This window comes from Drosophila obscura, unplaced genomic scaffold (assembly GCF_018151105.1).
Source record: "Drosophila obscura isolate BZ-5 IFL unplaced genomic scaffold, ASM1815110v1 contig_9, whole genome shotgun sequence".
NCBI lineage: Eukaryota > Metazoa > Arthropoda > Insecta > Diptera > Drosophilidae > Drosophila > Drosophila obscura.
Genome location: NW_024542883.1, coordinates 1,560,079 through 1,583,552, shown reverse-complemented (window position 1 = coordinate 1,583,552; position 23,474 = coordinate 1,560,079). Strand labels below are relative to the sequence as shown.

Below are 23,474 nucleotides of genomic sequence, written 5' to 3'. Positions count from 1 at the left end.
GAGGTTCTCTAGGTGGGATTTTGTGCTAACCGCTTACCACTATACCATGACTCCGTATGTCATGATGGGTCTTACCACAGTATATATCCCATGGATGATGTGCGGTTGTAAGTCCCATCTTCGTCTTCCTGCAGGTGTAGAAAGCTGCTTTTTCCTATAAAATAAACACAAACACTTACACACACATGATACAAATTAAGAACATCCTGTAAACACAAATTTACACAAAACCATTTATAGAAATCAAGAGCCTGGAAGCACTATCGCCCAAGGTAAAAATATGTTAAAACCATGTTGAATATTATTGAACTAGTCATTCAATAATCATTAATAAAAAATAAATATCTACTATATAAAAAACATAAAAAATAAACAAATTAAAAAATAAAAAAAAAAAAAATTATGTAGACAAAAATAAGGAGAAATTATAAAAAAACATCGTTTATTCTTGGATGGTCAGACTATTTATCAGACCGCCCCCTTATAGGGTTGTATTTTTTGTTGTGTTATAATATTACCATCTTTAAGGGAGTCCAAAGAGTTACGTTATATTGAACGTAGTTATATTATAGCTAATAAAATCGCCATTTATTAACTTCAGCTTGTTAAAATTTAAAAATTCAGAGCAATACTTTTTTTATCATCAGCTGTTTGTCAAAACGTTCCACACACTCTGTGCTCAGTGTGCCGATAGTGGTAATATTCCTAGTCGATATTTGGCTTAGGAAATATCGACATTTAATATTATTATTATATTTATATTAATATCCGTGAAATATTTACTTAGTATTGAATACTTAATTCAAACATATATCATCTGCACATTTTTAAAGCTGGTTTCAAACTATTTTATACTATTAACTAATAGCGGAGTCAAAGAATCCCTGAAAAATTCAAAGAGCAAAACAATGAGTTCCAATTACGCTGACGGCCTTTCGCCTTATGAAAACAAGGGAGTCCTAGGTATCCCAGAGGTAAATATTTATGTGGATATAAATCTTCTATTCATATTATACAATCATAACCCGTTTAAGAGTTTTGACTGCTATGATACCGTCAATAAAAAATGTGATGCGTTAGCTCTTTTAATCAAGGACTCCAGGCATGTTGTATTTCACACTGGCGCTGGAATAAGTACATCTGCCGGTATTCCTGACTTTAGGTATACGATAAACTTATATTTTGATATGTTTGTGTACGAAATATACACTAAATTTCTTTATTTGCATATCTTAACAAAGAGGCCCACAAGGCGTGTGGACATTGGAAAAAAAAGGAGAGGTCCCAAAATTGAACACTTCTTTTGACAAGGCAACGCCAACTAAGACACATATGGCCTTGCGAGCTTTAGTAGAAACCGGACACGTGCAGTACATTGTATCTCAAAATATAGATGGGTTGCACTTAAAGTCGGGACTCAATCGCAAATACTTATCAGAGTTGCACGGCAACATATTTATTGAGCAGTGCCATAGATGCAGACGTCAGTTTGTTCGTTCGACATCTGTTAAATCAGTTGGTCAAAAATCACTAGGAATCCGCTGTAGATCAACAGTCAGTGATGAAGGCCGAGCATGCAGATCTGGTTCTTTGCATGATAACGTGCTTGACTGGGAACACGATTTACCAGTGAAAGATCTCGATATGGCTACAATGCATTCTACGTACGTTTGTTTTTACATAACTGCAAAAATTATAATTTGGATAGAAAATGAAAAATTTATTATACGAGCCGCTTAGAACCAGCGAATTCTGTCGGGCTGTCCAATTTTTTTAATACAAAACCTGTCTCAGTTTGAAATAGAGTCCTGCATGAATCCACATTACTCGTAAAATCACAGTATACTCATGCCCCTTCAACGCGTTTGATCAGTAGGAATCCCGCCTTCAGTCAGATTCGAATCACCCCGAATCACTAAAAACCGAATCCGAGTACTGCGGATTAAGACAAGAAAGTCGCACACAGACAACTAATGACTCTTAGGCAGAGGGAAAAGGGCAAATTTGTGTATTGTTTCTGGTTCGCTCTACTGGAAAATCAAGTAGAGAGTGAGAGAAAAGAAGAATCGGCTGCCCGATTCAATCCAATAAAATGTGCGTGTGGGCATGTTTCCTTTGAGTGAATCTCAATTATGAACGAAATGAACGATATCAGCATAGCCAATAGACGGCTCTCACTCAGATGGCAGGTGTTGATACTGAAATTGAGACACCACTATTTATTTAACGGTCTGCTCATCGGCACGGATCTAGATTCAAACCTGTTCTTGCGGACCATACGTACATTCCATTCATGCATCAATATGAATTCCTTCGGAGCAAGAGAAACAGTTTAGAATACTGCGCAAAATAGTCAAAAATTCAATACAACATTTAAGCATATAAGCAAACGAAGCATATAAGTTTTTACAAAAATGTACTTCATGGGCGGTGCGGACATAAATCGTGCCAATAGACAGGCGCATATGTAGTTGGATACCTGGATGAACTACTGAATGAGCAAAATGAATTATTAAAATCACACATGTGCATTATTATCATCAATCCTGAGCTTTTTGAAAAGCTCAAAAATACAGCTATAAATTAGACCTAATTACTTTTTAATTTCAGTTGACCGTCTGGGAAATATTCGGCATCCTTATTTTTTTTGTGTATATGTGCGTTAAATAGGCGTCGTTCAAAGTATTGTTCATTAAAATCTATAGAGAAATTGCTTAGCTAAAATTGGTTGACCAAACCTCCGAAAATCAAAAATGTCATAACAATCATTGCTTGGTGGGCCATCAACGTTCCAAACAGTAAAATGTGATTTCAAGCAGATTTTGAACTTACTAAATTTGTCATCATGCCACACGTTCTACGACCGAAAGTAGGATCGCCGGTAATTTTACTTAGAACCCAAATTTTGACTGCAAGCCAAGTGTTCAGAGGGCTTGCCACATTAATAAAATTGTACTGTTTGTTTTTGTTGCAGAAGAAAAAGTACAACATCAATGCTATTCCGCACGATATTTTATTTTCTGAGCCCCTTCCTACTTGTCTAAAGCTTTTTTTTCTTATATATAATAGAATGGCTGACTTAAATATAACACTGGGAACAACTTTACAAATCGTACCAAGTGGGAACTTACCCTTAAAAAATATAAAAGGCGGTGGTAAACTAGTTGTATGTAATTTACAACCAACAAAACATGTAAGACATTACATATTCTTATATTATAACAACATTAAATATATTCATTTTGAATTGTAGGACACTAAGGCGCATTTAGTTATCTCAAGTTATGTTGATGAAATACTATCGAAAGTGTGTCATTTTTTAAATGTTGAAATACCAGAATATTCAGAGTCGTCTGATCCCACCACACTTTCAAGCCTAGTTGAATGGACTTTACCACTGAATCATATAAATATTACTCAAAGACAGTTTAGAGCACATTTGACAGACTGTGGGATGCAGTCAAAAGAAAAGAAAAAAACCAAAGTAACTGTAACTGTCCCGGCTTTATCTAAAATAAATGATTAAAATAAATAATAGTATTATTATTATAATAATTGTAAGGTTGTGTAAGAGATTAAATTTTCTACAGAAAATAATATATTATTTGTAAGTTTGTGTGAGAGATTACATATTCTAGAGAAAATATACAACTTTAAACTACTGACATAAAAAACAAAATAGATGACACGTTTTAACATAAATCTTCGTAATCAAAGTAGTTGCATGTGAAGTAGCTGGCACGCATATCTGCGCACTTTAAATGCACCGGACGACCACATTCATTGCATTTAATGAAGCTTGCGGCTTTTAATTTTCTTGGCAGAAGATGAATCAGAAGTCCTGATCATCGTCAGATAGAGCCTTGGTGCGCTTAGTGGATTGTTTGACTAGTGTTGCCTTCCGTCCACCCTTTTTCTGGGGAGAAACATATGCCTGCATATTTGGTAGCTTAGCATCTTTCTTAGCGAAAGACCTTACCTTTCTGGCGTTGAATCATTTTCTGCGTGAGAGCTTTGAATAATTTAAATAAACAAATCTAATAAAGGATTTTGAAAATGGGAACTTTAAGAAAATCGGTCTTTTAGTTGCGGGGATATGAACATTGTGTCGTAACCTCGCACAAAATACAGTCAAAACAATGAACCAAAATATAAAAAAAATTGCATTTTTATCTATTGTAAAATTAAATTATGGTACAAAATAAAAAAAATAAAAAATTTCTTATCGACAAAAAAAATGTATATTGTGATAATTTTTCATAGGAAAATATGCACTGGCATCAATGTTCAACTTTGACTACCCAGTGGACCAAAACTTCGTAAACGATATCGCAAACGTGAGTTACGCGAAACTCAAGCGGGTAAAACTATCGAATTTAGATCCAAAAACGATAATTAAATGAATCACTAGTCGCTCAATTTGTGGCAGTGAAAGTTTCGTTTTCAGTAGCTCGAAGAAGGTATCGTTTGCGGACCTTTTATAATATCTTTTGCCAGCCTTTTATGCTATCTTTTACGATACGTTTTTAATATCATTATCGAGCCGAAAGTAATATTAAAAGTAGCCCACTAGTAATATTAAAAGTAAATTAAAAATAATATTTTTGTCTCGTATTTTGTTCGCATATTTATTATTTAAGTAGGGACGGCGCAAACGCTATTCCCGGCTATCAAAATTTACACAGACGAGTTATTCACATTAGCAATAATCGCAAAAGTCAACTCAGCCGACGTGCAATGACCAAGTCTTACTCCGGAGGAACACGCTCGTGATCACGGTTAACCTCTACGCCTCTGATCGGCATCGGGGCTTCCATGTCCTCACAGCCAGAAGCAGTTGGGAATTATAAACCTATCCTACTGCTACCCAAGAACACTGAATAGTTTTAAGACTTGTCCAGTTTTCACTCATTTTTAATTCCGTTTGCGATAATTTTGCGCGACTTTAGTCGACGCTTGGTTTTAGTACAATAAATGCTCTTTTCTAAGTCCGTCTGCGAACATTTGGCGATACTTTACCGGTAGCTAGCTATTTTCTCCGTTATGTTTTACTTTCTTGTCAATTTTTCACTCAATTTTAAGCCCGTTTGCGTAATTTTGGCGAGACTTAAACGTCCCCTGGTTTTTGTCCGCTCAATGCTCTTTTTTGAGTCCGCGTGCGCACATTTAGCGAGACTTTACCGGTAGCTAGCTATATTTCCGTTTTTTTTTTACTTTCTTGTACAGTTTTCACTCAATTTTAAGCCCGTTTGCAATAGTTTTGCGATACTTAAACGTCCCATGCTTTTTGTCCGCTAAATGCTCATTTTTGAGTCCATTTGCGGACATTGAGCGAGGCTTCAGTAACAACTCACGGATTTTTATCATTTCTAAGTCTGTCTACGAACATTTTGCGATAGTTCCGCTTTACTATCGTCTTGTGGTCCACTGGGTGAGTACACACTCACATATGCAAGCGGATTCTATTTTTAGGTTCGTACGCTCTCAAATTTGTGTGAGCGAGATGGCGCGAATTTCGTCGCTTGCTGAAAAATTGGCTTGCATATGGCAATTGAAATGTATGAGCGTTATGCATCTTATACTTATATTGTCTTTGGCTTGCTGAAGTGAAAGTTACGTTTTCGGTAGCTCGCAGAAGGTATATTTTGCGGACCTTTTATGCTATCTTTTACTTTTACGATTTTAATATCATTTACGAGTCGAAAGTAATATTAAAAGTAGCCCACTTTTTATATTAAAAGTAAATTCAAAATAATATTTGTTGGCTCGTATTTTATTTTGTTCGCATATTTATTATTTAAGTAGAGACAACGCAAACGCTATTCCCGGCTAGCAATATTTACACGGACGAGTTATTCACATTAGGAATAATCGCAAAGGTCAACTCAGCCGACGTGCAATAACCAACCCAGTGGACCACAAGACGATAGTAAAGCGGAATTATCGCAAAATGTTCGTAAACGGACTTAGAAATGATAAAAATCCGTGAGTTGTTACTGAAGCCTCGCTCAATGTCCGCAAATGGACTCAAAAAAGAGCATTTAGCGGACAAAAAGCATGGGACGTTTAAGTATCGCAAAACTATTGCAAACGGGCTTAAAATTGAGTGAAAACTGTACAAGAAAGTAAAAAAAAACGGAAATATAGCTAGCTACCGGTAAAGTCTCGCTAAATGTGCGCACGCGGACTCAAAAAAGAGCATTGAGCGGACAAAAACCAGGGGACGTTTAAGTCTCGCCAAAATTACGCAAACGGGCTTAAAATTGAGTGAAAAATTGACAAGAAAGTAAAACATAACGGAGAAAATAGCTAGCTACCGGTAAAGTATCGCCAAATGTTCGCAGACGGACTTAGAAAAGAGCATTTATTGTACTAAAACCAAGCGTCGACTAAAGTCGCGCAAAATTATCGCAAACGGAATTAAAAATGAGTGAAAACTGGACAAGTCTTAAAACTATTCAGTGTTCTTGGGTAGCAGTAGGATAGGTTTATAATTCCCAACTGCTTCTGGCTGTGAGGACATGGAAGCCCCGATGCCGATCAGAGGCGTAGAGGTTAACCGTGATCACGAGCGTGTTCCTCCGGAGTAAGACTTGGTCATTGCACGTCGGCTGAGTTGACTTTTGCGATTATTCCTAATGTGAATAACTCGTCTGTGTAAATTTTGATAGCCGGGAATAGCGTTTGCGCCGTCCCTACTTAAATAATAAATATGCGAACAAAATACGAGACAAAAATATTATTTTTAATTTACTTTTAATATTACTAGTGGGCTACTTTTAATATTACTTTCGGCTCGATAATGATATTAAAAACGTATCGTAAAAGATAGCATAAAAGGTCCGCAAACGATACCTTCTTCGAGCTACCGAAAACGAAACTTTCACTGCCACAAATTGAGCGACTAGTGATTCATTTAATTATCGTTTTTGGATCTAAATTCGATAGTTTTACCCGCTTGAGTTTCGCGTAACTCACGTTTGCGATATCGTTTACGAAGTTTTCGTCCACTGGGCACAGAACCAGCAAGTGAGTATGCGTGCGTACTTCTGCGAAGCGGACAATTTTCGAGACGAAAACCTTTTTATGAGTCTCACTTCAAAAATCTTAAAATTTTAACTAAGTCGCCTAAGAGAAAGAAAGGTAACAACAGTCTGCCCACTGGTAACAATGGTGTTTTTCTTGAAGTTCCTGGATCTCCTCTACCCCCAATTCGTTCACCTTCTTTAATAGACTTTGGTGCTGTCGAACTTGGATCTAATGGGGCACCGACTGTGGCTTCTGCATCCGCCTCCCCAACAGCCGCCTCTCCCGTGCCTGTGTCTGACTGCATGTCAGGCGGGAAGTCAATGACGATCCTGTCGCTGGAGCTACGGTGCCTTCACTGGAACCCGCTGACGCTGCCGACAGCATGGATGTGGAGGCTCCGTCTACCTCGGCATCCATCGCCAACTCAGAATATGGCCCATTATCTGCTGATTCTGCCCTTCGGGTTGAATCTGTTCCACCGGTTCTATCAATACTTCTACCATCCCTCCTTCTATCCTAACAGATGTCGCCTTACTAAAATCTATTTTCGTTTCTCGACTGATGGCATCGGCTACGGATGTCCTGGTCAGGGAATTTATTTTTTCTAAACTTGATATTGATGATTCCTCAGGTTTTGTTGTTACTAAATATAACTTTAAAGTTAAACGCAACATATCTTCCTTCAAAATTCTCGTTCCTGACAAACATGTCAGTAGTGTGCTCGACCCTTCTTTCTGGCCTGAACATATTATCTGTCATGTGTTTACCAATCGCCCCTCTAGCCCTGAACGACGAGTGAGTGTTCAGTGAGTGAGTTTAACTTCTGTCCGTCCAACTCCATCTCCGGCAGCATTACCCTCGGCCTCAAAAAACTAATTTCTCCTCTTTCCGTTAAGATAACCTATCAGAATGTTCGTGGCTTGGGCAGTAAGCTTAACAAGCTATATACTGACAGTGCATCTTTCGAGACTGATGTAATCGCTTTTTCCGAAACCTGGCTCAACTCCTCTATTTATGACTTCGAGATTCTCATTGACAAATTTAACATATATATGTAGGTATGATCGTCCATTTCGTCGTGGCGGTGTCCTGATTGCTGTTCGTTCGGACATATCTTCTCAAATCTTTCACGTCGAAGGGCATAATAACATTGAAATTATTGTTGTTAAGCTTCTAATCTCTTTATATCCTGCTCTTACATTCCGCCGCCCTCCGAATTCTCCACTTATATGCTTCACGTTTCCCATCTTCAGTCTGTTTCGTCCCAACTTAATGACTCTGATCATCTTATAGTCCTTGGAGACTTTAACCTACCTAATATCTCATGGTCTCCTTCAGTTGACTCTAACCTGATGTTCCCATCTATTCAGCATGATTTTGTTGATTCATTGTCGGATACATCGTTGGGTCAGGTCAATACTATATCCAACAACTTGGGTAGGCTTCTTGATCTCGTCTTTTCTTCCGACATATCGAATACCATGGTCTGCAGAGGGTCTCCTCTATCTTTCCCAGAAGATCCTTATCATCCCACACTTAAAATTTCCGTGCAGTTGCCCTCCGCGGTTCCCATCAAAACTTCCGTTAGGCCACCGTCTATTTTTTGCTTCAGGAAAGCTGATTTTACGTGCGTGAATCTGGCCCTTTCTCAGATCGATTGGTCATTTCTCGACGACTTTTATGAAATTGAGCCGGCTACAAATGCATTTTATAGCATTTTTATACCCGTACTGAAAAAAGAGTTAAGGGGTATATTAGATTTGTGGTAAAAGTGGATGTGTATAACGCAGAGAAGGAAACGTTTCCGACCCCATAAAGGATATATATTCTTGATCAGCATCAATAGCCGAGTCTATATAGCCATGTCTGTCTGTCTGTCCGTCCGTCTGTCTGTCTGTCTGTCCGTCCCGATGAGCGCCTAGATCTCAGAGACTATAAGAGCTAGGGCAACCAAATTTGGTTTCCAGACTCATGTGATATCCCACTGCTACAAGTGTATTTCAAAATTTCGCCCCGCCCCCTTCCCTTCCGCCAACACAAAGGACGAAAATCTGTGGCAGGCACATTTTGAAAGATACGATAAAACTAAACTAAATTACTATCGTAGAGAATGCCCATATCTACCAGACTGCCGAATCTGAATCAGATCGGATCATAATGATAGCCAGAATGAAGAAATTAATTTTCAGTCGCTTTCCCTGCCCCCACCCCCCTGCCCACGACAACACAACTCATTTTCCATCTCGCTCGCACACTCTGTCGCGTTCAGTGCGCGAGCAACCCCTAGCGGAGGAGATGTAGAATCTAAATGGTACATGTATAATCTACATGTTAGATGTAGAATATACATAATATAACAGATGTAACAAAAATATGTAATAAATATGTTTTTTAAATTTTAAAATATCATATGCTCAAAAATGTATATGCTGACTGAGTACGGGTATAAGTAGAGTCACGTCCCCAGAAGCGACTCCCACGTTCCTTCTCGTTTTATTGTTTATTTATTGTTCAATATCTTTAATACCTATGTACCTGTAATTTCACCTTCGCGTCATGTTAGTGGCCCTATTTGGTTCACCCCGTATCTGATAAACCTTCGGAGTATTAAATCTCGCTTGTATAAAAGGTTCAAAAGAACTGGTTCGTAATCTGACTTCTCTAAGTATTCAATCGCTAAGAGAAAATTTATTTTATTTAATAAAACATGTTATAATGACTACCTGTCCAAATGTAGACTTAACTTTAAGCGTGATCCGAAGCAATTTTTTAGGTTTGTCAACTCGAAACGTAACTCTTCCCAATTTCCGTCATCTTTTTCCTTTAATGGCAGCAAGGCTGATAATGATTTTGATATTGCTAATCTTTTCGCTTCATTTTTTCAACTCTGCTACTCAGTTCCCTCTAATAACCATCATTCTATTCTGGCTTCTTCTGACATACTTTGTCCCAATCAATCGTATCCTTTCCACATGAACAGTTCTAACTGTATCTATCCTCTTAATTAATTTAGGGTTTTAGGGTTCCTAGGGCTGTTTTTAACCTTTGTGCTGATTCTCTCTGTGTCCCCCTCCTCCCCCTGCTCGGCGATTTTCCCACGGTCTGGAAAGAGTCATATATTATTCCCATTCATAAAAAGGGGTCTAAATCGGATGTTTCTAATTACTTCCCAGCTCCAACACTTTTGGTGCCCCTTATTCTCTGAATCGCAGCATGGATTCGTAAAACGTCGGTCTATTTCTTCTAACCTCCTGGAATTCTCCACCTTCGTGCATGCGGGTTTCGCTAAGCAGTCTCAAACTGATGTAGTCTATACTGACTTTAGTAAAGCCTTTGATTCAGTAAATCATAATCTGCTTATTCATAAATTATCTCTTCTAGGGTTTCCGCCTAAACTTCTTTTCTGGTTTAATGCATACCTTTGTAATCGATCTCAGCGTGTCTGATTTAATAACTCTAAGCCTGTTTCTGTATCGTCGGGGGTACCTCAAGGCCATCTTGGCCCTCTGTTGTTTAATTTGTTCATCAATGATTTTCCCCAAGTCTTAACTCATTCCCGTATACTTATACTATAGCTACCCCATGCCCACATTATGTTCCCGGTCTGATCTTGACGCCCTCAACAACTGGTGGATAATAGACATTCTTCCCCTTAACATTTCCAAATGTAACGTCATGACATTCCATCGGAGCAAGCCTTACCTTTTTGACTACAATATCCATAACTGTTCGTTAAACCGCCTTTATAAAATTACTGACTTGGGAATTATCTTTGTACCTAATCTGTGTTATAACTCACACATATCCGCTATTTAAAGTAAGGCCAGAGGTATCCTGGGATTTATCAAAAGATGGTCTAGGGAGTTCACCGACCCTTATACCACTAAACTTTCATATGTATCCCTTGTCCGGCCTATCCTTGAGTACGGATCCTGCGTTTGGTCTCCGCATTATCAAAAATATCAGGATATGATTGAGTCCGTTCAAAAACAGATTATCCTTTTTGCACTTCGTGGCCTTAATTGGTTGATTCCACTGCCCTCAGTAGCCTTATTAGCATTTCTGTCCCTTCCCGCCCGACTAGGCATTACTCTGTCTTTCTAATTACTCTGACCATGAATCTTTCCGTAGCCTTTGCCGTAACTACAATACCTTCTTCCATCTGTTTTCCTTCGACACTAGTTCTATTAAGGTAAAATCTTTGTTAACAAATAACTTAGTTAATTAATCTTAACTTAATAGGCTATAAGCTATTTCCTGACCACAACTTGCTGTGAGCTGGACCATAGCGGCTACTTAAGCCAATAAATTAGTCCTATTGAGTCAGGATAATATCCATAGTCTGATAATCCATGTTTATGTCATATTAGGTTAGGTTAGGTTGTCCCGGACGGACGCATAGGCCAATATGTCCCTTAGTTGTCCGGATAAGTGCGTATGGACCTTCTGAGTGTTTTACGCGGTTTCGAAGTCCGTGAGGATCGAGGAGAATTTCGCAAAGGCAAGGAGTTCCCCTGGCGTCCTCTTGGATGCATCTTCCAGCGATGCAGGTACCGGGCCGCCAAGGTATTTGTTTCTTGCCCTTGAGGGGGCCGGGCATTTGCAGATTAGATGTTCCAGAGTTTCGATAGCCCCAGATTCATCCCATTTCCTGCAGTTGCCACTGTTGGTGATGCCTAGTTTGACTGCATGTGCTGCAGCCAGGCAGTGACCTGTGAGTATACCCACTAGCATCCCACAGTCCTTCCGTGGAAGGTGCAGTAGGTAGTGGCTGAGTTTACCATTGCTCTCCTTGCACATGGTTTTCGCGATCCTGCAGGTGGTGTCATATTCACATTACGTTATAATTTGTTAGTTTAACTGCTCATAGTTGAACCTTTTTAAATAAATACAAACGTCGCACGCTGAATACCCTAATGACAATTACTTCAATGTGAAGTCATTTATTAAATATATATTGTATTTTTATATATGTATATCCGATCATTATTATCGAATATTCCATCTTCATCGAAATTATCATTGGAGGGATATATACAATGAGTTTTTTAATATTGGGGTGGTCAGAGTCTTGCAAAATTAACTTACACTTATAAAGTGCAGGGTATATTTCGACAGCGCTGTTAAAAACGTATGCATGTGCACACATACAGTCGTCGCGACGACTCGGCTCGGCTGTCGCAGCGGCAGAGAACCAACTTCGTTGACCTTCGAGTGCTGTATGCATACAAGAGAGCGGATGGCTCTAGAGCGCTCTCTCTCTCTCTCTTAAAAATTTCAAGAGAGCCTGGAGCCAACTCTAAAACCAGCCTGCAAAATTCGTGTGCCAAAATTTCGTATGGCGCTATGTATCTTATTCTTATATTGTCTTTGCACAAACTGAGCGACTAGTGATTCATTTTCAGATCTGAATTCGATAGTTTTACCCGTTTGAGTTTCACGTAACTCACGTTAGCGATATCCTTTACGAAGTTTTGGTCCACTGGGAGAAATCAACGAAATCATAACAAAAGTCGGGTTAACACCAATCAGAGAAGAAACAAAACCGGTTTTTGCTGGACGGATCGCATACACACAAAGTTGTTTGCATGTGTTGGACTTTCGGTATGCTGGCACACAGCACAAACTGTGCTGGGGGCAATTACAAAAACAAAAGATCTCGTTGGACCCATAGTGCAGTCCTACAAAAGACCTGCGGTGGACGAGCTACCCACCTACAGAAAATAATACAGCAATTTTTGACTAACTTGATCAGAGTTTTCCGGAGTAGCAGCAATCCTTCATTCCTCTTTCTCAAATGTTGTGGGCGCTTTTGACAGTATAGTGGAAAGGGTGCTTCGCAACAGAATATTTGCTGAGATTTCGGTGATGCACCATGGTCAGATCCCTAAAAAGAAGGGATTGTCCACAGGTGAGTACTGCCCTCTCTGCTTACGAGCCTGGTTGAAGCTTAGAATTTCCTGAGTTAAAATTGTATTTTGGCTGAGTTGTTTGGTATCCCTGCAGTAAAATACATTAAATTTAGACATGTAATATTAAGTATCTGTAAAATACTTTATTTAATTTTTATTGACCAAATACATTCGAAAATATTATTTTTAAAATCCACCTCTACCCGTAGGAGGTGCGCCTCGCATTATACTAGGTGGGGGGCCTCTCATTGGTGGTGGAGCCCCACGTCCAAGATTCCCTGGTAATGAAGGAATACCACCAGGAATTAATCCTGGGGGGGGTGCTCCCATCATGGTAGGTCGAGGCACGCCCCTGCCCATCGGAGCCATATGTTGTTGAGCGGGTCCGCCTATGCCCCTCACTGGACCTTGTAATCCTGCTGGTACTGCCGACATGTTCAAGGGTACACCTCTGCCAGCTATACGACCAATACCTGGCCCTGATGCAGCTCCTGGTATTGGTACTCGGGGAAGTCCTTCCTCCGGAGGGGGAGGTCCTTCTACTGTCAGAGAAACTATGTTCTCACCACGCAACAAAACAAAGCCCAGGACACGTTTTTCCTCTCTTTCGGGCACTTTCGAGTTTTTAGATCTTATCTTGCGAAACTCTTCGCAGTCGCCCAATATTAAATTCATGTGCTTATCAAATGCTTTGAAAGTTCCGATGAATGTACGAGAGTCTTGCAGAACGATTCGCACCCGATAATTCAGATGCTGAATCATTTTGTTATTTTTTCCAATGGTCTGAAATAAAATTAATATTATGTTACACAATTATCTATATATTTTAATAGTCCTACAGGAAATATTTTATTTTAAGTAGAAAACCTTAAATGAAACATGGCGCCACGGAAGTAAGGGCCCTAATTGCTCTCTTAGATGAGATAGACCAAATTTTGGATCTCACGGATATAATATATAATACATCGGTGTCTCACTTGATTCCTCTTGTCTTCTATTTTACTCGTTAAACCTCCCCAGAAATAATATCGGGCTTCAAAATTTAGCTCAGTTTCGGAATTATAGATAGAATATTATAGAATTTAAATTTATTAATTATATTATGCTTACATTTGCAATCATTATCAGCATTTCAGTAAAATATTTTATTTTCATTTTAAGGCTTTACATTTATTTCTGCACTTCATGACCAATATTCAAGCAGTTTCATTCGCTAGAAAGCGAGAACGTGGCAGGCGAGTCTGCCACAGGAAAATTTGGTTTTCCTTCCTTTTGGCTGTACTATAATTTCGATATGATCCAGATTATCCGGTAGATAATATAATTCTTTATAATTCATCGCTGTCGGTTTTCTCGTATTTTCAAAATTGTGGAAGCCACAGATTTTCGAGATTTGTATACTTTTTATACCCGTACTCAAAAAAGAGTTAAGGGGTATATTAGATTTGTGGTAATAGTGGATGTGTGCAACGCAGAGAAGGAAAAGTTTCCGACCCCATAAAGTATATATATTCTTGATCAGCATCAATAGCCGAGTCGATATAGCCGTGTCCGTCTGTTCGTCTGTGCGTCCGTCCGTCTGTCCGTCTCGATGAGCGCCTGGATCTCAGAGACTATAAGAGCTAGGGCAACCAAATTTGGTTTCCAGACTCATGTGATATCACACTGCTACAAGTGTATTAAAAAATTTCGCCCCGCCCCATTCCGCCCCCACAAAGGACGAAAATCTGTGGCAGACAAAATTTTAAAGATACGATAAAACAAAAAAAGGCAGTATCGTAGAGAATGACCATATCTACTAGATTGCTGAATCTAAATCAGATCGGATCATAATTATAGCCAGAATGAAGAAATTAATTTTCAGCTTTCAGCGCTGCTGACGCTACTGATTCTTTTTCTCGCTCGCACACTCTGCTGCGTTCAGTTCGCGAGAAACTCCTAGCGGAGGAGATGTAGAATCTAAATGGAACATGTACAATCTACATGTTAGATGTAGAATAGACATTGTAAATGTAGATAGCAGATGTAGCAAAAAAATGTAAAATGTAAATTTTTTTGATTTTTTTTTTAAAGTTCTAAAAAATCATAAGCTCAAAAATGTATATACTGACTGAGTACGGGTATAAGTAGAGTCATGTCCCCAGAAACGACTCACACGTTCCTTCTCGTTTAAAGTGTGATGTTACTGGAGTCTGAACATAAACAGACATCGACTGGGCTACTGATGTTGATCAAGAATATGTACACGATGTGGTATCAAAAATACGGGTATATTGCATGTATTGCATGTTATATGTACAGTTGTGTTCAATGAAATAGTACTACTTTCAAAACTCTTTTTGAGATATTTCTAGTCTTCCAAATTGAACAATTGATACCTTTACGGAAAGCATGGAATGTAAGCATTAGAAACTCCAAGAAAACCTGTTACCCATAATATCTGATGTTCAATAAAATATTTGTGCTGGGTTAAATAAATTTAAAACGATAAGGAACGTGCGAGTCGCTTCTGGGGACGGGACTCTACTTATACCCGTACTCAGTGCGTATATACATTTTTGAGCTTATAATTGATTAGAATTTTAAAATTAAAAAAACAAAATTTTACATTTTACATTTTTTTGCTACATCTGTTATCTACATCTACATATACTATGTTTATTCTACATCTAAGATGTAGATTATACATGTACCATTTAGATTCTACATCTCCTCCGCTAGGGGTTGCTCGCACACTGAATGAGGCAGAGTGTGCGAGCGAGAAAGGGATAGTGTAACGCAGCGATGCCCAAAGTCAGCTTACGGCAGGGCACTCAAAAATACTCCCAAACAAAAACGCAAATACGAATAAGGGAACAGTGAAATCTCGAAGAAAAGACAACAACAAAATCATACCAAAAGTCGGGTAACACCAATCAGAGAAGAGACAAAACTGGTTTTTGCTGGAAGGATCGCATACACACAAAGTTGTTTGCATGTGTTGGGCTTTCGATATGCTGGTACACAGCACAAACTGTGTATGCATACAAGAATTGGTTTCCTATGCTGAGGGCAATTACAACGAGAAGGAACGTGTGAGTCGCTTTTGGGGACGCGACTCTATTTATACCCGTACTCAGTCAGTATATACATTTTTGAGCTTATCATTTTTTTGAATTTTAGAATAAAAAAAAATTTTACATTTTACATTTTTTTTGCTACATATGTTATCTACATCTACATATACTATGTATATTATACATCTAACATGTAGATTATACATGTACCATTTAGATTCTACATCTCCTCCGCTAGGGGTTGCTCGCGCACTGAACGCGGCAGAGTGTGCGGTGGAGTGGGGCGGGGCGAAATTTTGAAATACACTTGTAGCAGTGGGATATCACATGAGTCTGGAAACCAAATTTGGTGCCCTAGCTCTTATAGTCTCTGAGATCTAGGCGCTAATCGGGACGGACAGACAGACATGGCTATATCGACTCGGCTATTGATGCTGATCAAGAATATATATACTTTATGGGGTCGGAAACGTTTCCTTCTCTGCGTTATACACATCCACTTTTACCACAAATCTAATATACCCCTTAACTCTTTTTTGAGTACGGGTATAAAAACAAAAGGGATCGGAGGGCAATGGGCCTGGGCATCGCTGGTGTAACGGATCTCTGGCTGAAGTAGGCGGGGCAAAATTTTAAAATAAACTTGTAGCAGTGTAATATCACATGAGTCTGCAATCCCAATTTGGTTGCCCTAGCTCTTATAGTCTCTGAGATCTAGGCGCTCAACAAGACGGACAGACAGACATGGCTATATCGACTCGGCTATTGATGCTGATCAAGAATATATATACTTTATGGGGTCGGAAACGTTTCCTTCTCTGCGTTACACACATCCACTTTTACCACAAACTCTTTTTTGAGTACGAGTATAAAAATGTATATACTGACTAAGTACGGGTATAAGTATAGTCGCGTTCCCAGAAGCGACTCACACGTTCCTTCTCGTTTTTAAATACAATTGAAACTAAAAATCTAGAAAAAAACATTAATATTACTATCTACCCTAAGATAAAAAATGAAGGACTGTCCCGTTTAAATAAAAAAAAACACAATTTTTTTGGCCTAACCCAATGTACATAGATGTGCAAACTAAATGTCAAACCATTTTCAGCTTTATTAAATCTATTTTTAGCTGCTTACTTAATGATTTTTTTTTTTAAGTTTTTTTTACACGCTTAACACTTAAGTTTAAACACTTATAACTTGGCGTACGGTTAAGTTAATAGTTAATTTTATATCAAAGATCAACATCTTCTCCTATATGTTAAAAAAAAATTGTTATTTTCTACTATGGTATCCTTATAAAAGCTAACTAAATAAAAATCCCTTTTTTACGCACATAATTTATTCGTGGAGTCGTTGAGTTCTTCAAGTAACTATTATCTGAATAAAGCTAAAAATTTAAATTATATTGTCCAGTATTTATGATGTCTAAAAGTCCACTGCAAAAGCTTTCCCCCAAGGTATACATAGGTGCCCTATTCATTACATTTATTACAATGGGATGTCCCATTGTGTTACTGGGATTCATTTCTAGAGTATGTGAATCAATATGAGACATATTTTGGATTGATGGACCTTGTGAAAAGTTAATAAAGCCATTAATAAGATTGCTTGTTTATTATTAGAATTAAAATTCATAGGGCACCAATAACTTGGGGGAAAGGTTGTGCAGTGAACTTTTAGACATCATAAATACTGAACAAAATAATTAAATTTTTTATCTGTAATTTTCAAATCACAGATACTTGAAGAAATTAACGAATTCACCAACAAATTATGTGCGTAAAAAAGTGAGTTAATTTTTATAAGGATACCATAGTAGAAAATTCAAATATTTTTTGATGAAAAGATAGTAGAAATGTTGATCTTTGATATTAAATTAACTTTTTCTGTTTAACTTAACCGTACGCCAAGTTGCAAGTGCTTAAACTAGAATGTTAAGGGTGTACGAATAAGATGTGTGCTCTCAGTAAATGTTTGTTACAGTAAATGCCGCTCCACCCGGCAACATCATTGTATGTAACAAGTAACCAACTAAATCTGTATAAACATGTATATTGTCCATTCAATAACTATTCCACTATTCTTACTACACTGATATCCATTAGCAGTCACCTTCTTACCATTTTGAGCAATTTATTTTAGAATATTAAAAGTTGTATTTTTAAGAGCAAGCAAACACGGTTCTAGAATGAAAATATGGAATTCATTCTAGTCGATTAATCCAAGCGATTGTAGTCGGACACGAGCTCAGTGTAAAAATTAGTCGATTATTGATCCACCTATCTGAACTTATGGTCGTATTCCACTACCTGGAAGCAGCAGGAATACGCAATTGCACACGTTTATATCGATATATTCTTTTGTGCCATACCGCAGAACGAACGTACACATTGGCCCAAACTTGAGATCATGCGTATTCCATTATTCAAATTAATATATTTTATTTAAGAATGTGGTCTTAATTTTTTAATCTCTTCGAGAATTGTCCCAGTAAATCTCTTGTCTAATGATATCTATGGTTCAAGGTATTTTTTTTAAGAAACAAATGTATATTTTATCATTTACCTCAGCTTTATTTTTATAGGCTATTCAGACTGAGGCTGCATCATCCTTCTTTGCATCTTGCCGGAGACATGGTTGTGCATAGGGCTACAGTGGTGTCAAAAGGTTGCGTCGCTTTCGGATGCATGTGCGTACATTAGAAATATTCGATTGCTTTTGCGCTTAACAGCACATTTTTGCACTTTTCTGCCTATCAGCGCAACTATCACCGATAATAACAACAAAATCATGTAAATCAAATATCAAAGCTTGGCCCTAAAAAGTTATGATTGTGCGAAAAAAAACTTCTTTGGTTTTTATGGTTCCCAAAAACTCTACAAAGAAATTTCTCAAAATAATAAATAAATATGAGAATCAATTCTCTCTCGGCCATTTTCTTGTGGCCTGCATATTTCTGTTGATTTCCAAAAATTTGGTTACTTTCCTCGTCGTAGCACACACATCAGCTATTCTCAAGACGCGACAACCTGCGTCTGCCAATGCTAACGCATTTTCGGCTTCATTGAGTCTATTTCAATATCTATAGGAAACGCACCTAGTGTGAAAAGGCTTTTATTCTGATTATACTCTTTCTCGCTCGCACATACTCTGCCCTGAATATACTGTATGGTTAGTGGCCCTGTGCAATGCGCGACCTTTGCGGAAAACACGTAGAATCTACATTGTGTATGTAGAATATACATTTTTTGTGTTTAATCGACATTGCAAATGTAGATAAAAATGTAGCAAAATATGTAAAATGTAAAATTTTTTAAAATTCTACATAAATAAGCTCACAAATTAATTTTCTGACTGAATAAGGGTATCAAATTAAAGTCGCTTGCACAAAAGCGACTCACATGTTTCTTCTTTTTTAATACTGAGCATTATGAATTTTGTAGCCATTAGAAAAACAAAAAGCAACAGGTTGAAGTGTTCTGCTGAAATGGAGAATATTTTGATTAATATTAGGCAGGAGAGTATTGAGGATTTGCAGAGACCTCGGCATAAATCTCATGTTTATACGGAGATAGCCCAGTCAGTGATATCGGCTAGAATTGAACATATCATTCATATATCTCCGCTTGGTCGAATTCATTTATTTTTGACTTATTAATTCATTTGTAACAACATTATTAACTTGTCTAAACAAATATATTGCTGTTGAACGACAGCCAAGATATAGACAAGGAATAGACGGAGCCTGTCTAAATGACTGACAAAAGACAACGGAAAAATACAATAGAAGATTTTTTTCTATAAATTCTGCAGAAGCGCTGCTCCTAGCTCGACTTGACACAGCTTGACGCATATAGTTCTCTCGCTCTGACTGCAGGCATTTTCCAAAAGGCCATCTTTATTTTTCCAGCTAGTCAGTTAGCAAAGTCTAATGTCATAAAAATTTATAACTTGGATATTGATGCATATGGATGGATGTATATACGTACGAGGACATCAGTCAAAAAAAAAAAACATGCCCAGCCGTTCTCACGTGATGATGCACTATAAATTTTTATATCTCCATTTAAATGTATATATATTAATGAATAATATCTCGAGTTTAAAACAATTCTTCGACTATGACAATGGCCTCTTCGCCTACCTAGGAGGCATTAGTCAATCAAATAACTTAATTGATGAATAATGAACTCATCTTCAAGTATGACTATTGGCTCATCGCCTACTTCCATAAAAGAAAAATAATACAAAATCACTTATTTAGCGACCGAAGGTTGGTTTTTCATAATTTTCTTTCGGAAAAACAATCTCTTGGCAAATACGAACAGCTGAACCAATATTGAGCCAAATCGGCCAATCCGTTCTAAAAATAAATTTTTTTTCCGACCGATGGTTTTTCTTTCGTAAAAACATTCTTCTGGCAAATACGAACAAATGGATACAAATTTAAACCAAATCTGCCCAGCCGTTCTCACGTGATGATGCACTGTACATTTTTATCTCTCCATTTGTATATATATAGATTACATATATATATTTATATATTTATAGTATTACGAATTCCTCGATTTATTTATCGACTACTTCTAAAATGCATTCAAAGTTCCAACCCTACAAACATTGTAAACAAATAATGAAGTTCAATCCAACGACTCAGTGCTCATACGGCCACGTCATTTGGTCTCTCTCCGTTATTCTCTTTTATGCTAACATTCTACTTAGAAGTTTGGGGAGGAAACGCCGATGCCCTGAAGTTTTAACTCGTTGGCAATTTACGTGCAAAATAAAAACTTGGGTAACGTATGCAGTAATGAAAAATAAACAGTATAAATTTGAATGCCGTAAATAAAGTCTATATTCTCTACATTTATTTAAGGGTGCTCTCTGATACAACACCCAGGAACAAAAAACACCAGAAATTTATAAACTGACGCATCATTTAGGATGAATATTTTTCGGTTTGCTGGAGATCTATCTCATGTTTTTGCCATAATAATACTTCTGCTAAAAATATGGAAAACTCGATCGTGTGCTGGGATATCTGGAAAATCGCAAATATTGTTCGCTGTAGTTTACTTAACTCGGTACCTCGATCTCTTCACCACATATGTGAGCCTCTATAACTCGGTTATGAAGGTGCTGTTTTTGGCAACTTCTGGTGCAACGGTCTATTTGATGTACGTTAAGTTTAAGGCAACTTATGATCACAACCATGATTCGTTCCGCATCGAGTTCCTCCTTATACCATGCGCCTTGCTTTCCTTCGTCATTAATCACGAATTCACTGTAATGGAAGTGCTTTGGACGTTTTCAATTTATTTGGAATCTGTTGCCATTTTACCACAACTTTTTTTGGTAAGCAAAACTGGAGAGGCAGAATCTATAACGAGCCATTACCTTTTTGCTCTTGGATCATACCGCGCGCTGTATTTGCTTAATTGGGTTTATCGATACATGGTAGAATCGCACTATGACCTTATTGCGATCTTTGCTGGAGTCGTTCAAACTATTCTATACTGCGATTTCTTCTACTTATACATTACCAAAGTTCTTAAAGGCAAGAAACTCCAGCTGCCGGCATAATTAAAACAATTGTTAATTTTAATATCGACACATCAAAGGCATTAATAAGAAGCTGTATGGATTTCCATCAAAGACGGATACAAAAACGAATAAAGAATGGACCGTTTCACAGAGTTTTTGGTTTATGATGATTTACAGAAGACGCTTCGGGAGAATATTTTTTGTTTAAACTATTTTATGAAAAAGAAAATCAAAACCTCGTGAATAATACATGTAAAAATCTAACAATTGATATTCTTTGTTTTCTAAATGATATCTTCGAAAAATTGGTTGCCCTAAATTATTCAGCTATTCTGATCGAGTCAAATTACCCGATGGGTGTTGTTCAGCCACGTTTACCCACGCCTCGGCCCTTGTCAGGCTAAGGAAAAACTTTTATATATTTATATATCTTAAAAAAAAAAAAGGTTAGGCATGCTGGGCTGAGCCTTAATGGGCCCATTCATATGAACCAATACCTCGAAGTCTGGCGCTGGTGTAGCTTACAAAAATATGTATGTCAGCGTACTTGAGAATACATTTCATTCCTATTCCAGTTCAAAAATGCCTCTAAAAAGAATCTTTCAATAGGATATTGATCCGAAACACTTACGAAAGTTAGCTAGAAATTGGGTTACACCGGATAAGACCGACGTTATGCCATGTCCAGCTCAGTCATTGGATCTTAATCTCATCAAAATAGTATGGGGGAATGTCAAATGCGTTGTATTACAGAAATATGGATATGCATCGTAGAATTTATTTACTTGATCTCTTCTCTACTAAAGTACATATTCAACAGAATCAAGGGATCGCGGCTCACTAATATAAAATAACCTGTTATATATTTTTAACCGACTGACATTATTTGCATCTGTAGACAACTTTTAGTGTCAGCCTTTTCCAGACATAACATATTCGTCTAGACATATAATTTATATCCTGAATATAAGAAACAATTAATGGTATGTTGACTTTGCCCTCGTCCATATAGAATCTATATTATAGATACATACATATTTACATATTTATGTTATGTTATTATCACGTAAACGTGTATAGCAGTGGTACATATGACTGTTCCACAACGTATAAACACAAGGAACATTCGAATTATAAAATTTGGAACATTGCTCCGTGCTAAAGATCGTGGATGCACTCATAGCATATGTATTAGAAATCATTCGAAGCATGCGAGGAACATAATCAAGCAGGCTCCGGTTTTCACTTTCACAAAAAAAGTGATTTATTTTTCAAAACAAAAAGGAGAGCTCCCGCACTCCTAAAAAGCACGACTTGTTTGTTTTCAAAACGGTAACAAATTTCTCTCCGAAATGAAAAGGAAAAAGCCTTTTATTTTTTGCAAAATAATTCAAACAGGAAAAAAAAGGGACCTTATTATGCATTGACATGAATTTGACACTATTACCAATGCAATTGAGCTTGAACCCTTTTTATAAATAATTTTTATTTAAACCAACCTCAAAATTGGATCTGAAAAAATTGGTCAGGGCGAACACAATAAGTGAATTCATCTTAACAGCTGTGGCAGCCTGATTTCGCTATCGATAAATATCTGTTAAACATACCAGAGGCGTTTTTGTATGATCTGGCACTAACGCGTGGGTATACCAGCAGTAAATTTGGCGCTTAGCAGTACAAAGAGAAAACAAAATCAAAAAAGTGGATTCCAGAGCGCCCTGATATGAAAGTATGATTTTTTGCTAAAAGGTAAAACGCAAAGTGAATGTGAAAGCCGGAGCCTGCCTCTATGTCGCAAAACACACTGACAACAAAAACAAAAAATCAAAGCACTAATTGATCCAAAAAAACTAAAATTGCGATTAAAAATTAATGGGTTGTAATATAAAGATCAAAAGTACTTAACGACCTACGCAGACCTACGTAA

The 23,474-nt window shown here is 37.5% G+C and overlaps 3 protein-coding genes and 2 non-coding genes across 7 annotated transcripts; 3 read left to right on the top strand and 2 right to left on the bottom strand.

Moving 5' to 3' along the window:
* The first annotated feature begins 760 nt into the window (after nt 1-760).
* LOC111077477 (NAD-dependent protein deacetylase Sirt6) lies at nt 761-3,532 on the top strand. Its single transcript, XM_022371769.2, has 5 exons — nt 761-974; nt 1,035-1,162; nt 1,242-1,664; nt 3,070-3,193; nt 3,254-3,532. The coding sequence occupies exons 1-5, from the start codon at nt 909-911 to the stop codon at nt 3,524-3,526; spliced, it is 1,014 nt and encodes a 337-aa protein (XP_022227461.2). The 5' UTR covers nt 761-908; the 3' UTR covers nt 3,527-3,532.
* Nucleotides 3,533-4,639: 1,107 nt separating this feature from the next.
* LOC121405375 lies at nt 4,640-4,805 on the bottom strand. The gene has a single exon (XR_005968543.1). It is a non-coding gene; the product is annotated as a U1 spliceosomal RNA (small nuclear RNA).
* Nucleotides 4,806-6,533: 1,728 nt separating this feature from the next.
* On the top strand, nt 6,534-6,699 carry LOC121405374. Its single transcript, XR_005968542.1, has one exon. It is a non-coding gene; the product is annotated as a U1 spliceosomal RNA (small nuclear RNA).
* Nucleotides 6,700-13,064: 6,365 nt separating this feature from the next.
* Nucleotides 13,065-18,230, bottom strand: LOC111077478 (small nuclear ribonucleoprotein-associated protein B). Its single transcript, XM_041595953.1, has 2 exons — nt 18,124-18,230; nt 13,065-13,724 (listed from the first exon to the last, which is right to left on the bottom strand). Exons 1-2 carry the CDS (start codon nt 18,124-18,126, stop codon nt 13,128-13,130), a joined length of 600 nt encoding a protein of 199 aa, XP_041451887.1. The 5' UTR covers nt 18,127-18,230; the 3' UTR covers nt 13,065-13,127.
* A 2,432-nt stretch (nt 18,231-20,662) lies between these two features.
* Nucleotides 20,663-21,699, top strand: LOC111077480 (ER lumen protein-retaining receptor). Of its 3 annotated transcripts, none has more exons than XM_022371772.2 (2): nt 20,663-20,798; nt 20,855-21,699. In XM_022371772.2, exon 2 carries the CDS (start codon nt 20,948-20,950, stop codon nt 21,584-21,586), a length of 639 nt encoding a protein of 212 aa, XP_022227464.1. In that variant the 5' UTR covers nt 20,663-20,798; nt 20,855-20,947; the 3' UTR covers nt 21,587-21,699. The 3 variants fall into 3 exon arrangements, with proteins under 3 accessions (XP_022227464.1, XP_022227465.1, XP_022227463.1); XM_022371773.2 differs by having other exon boundaries at nt 20,663-20,803; nt 20,880-21,699; XM_022371771.2 differs by having other exon boundaries at nt 20,664-20,798; nt 20,880-21,699.
* Nucleotides 21,700-23,474: the final 1,775 nt, after the last annotated feature.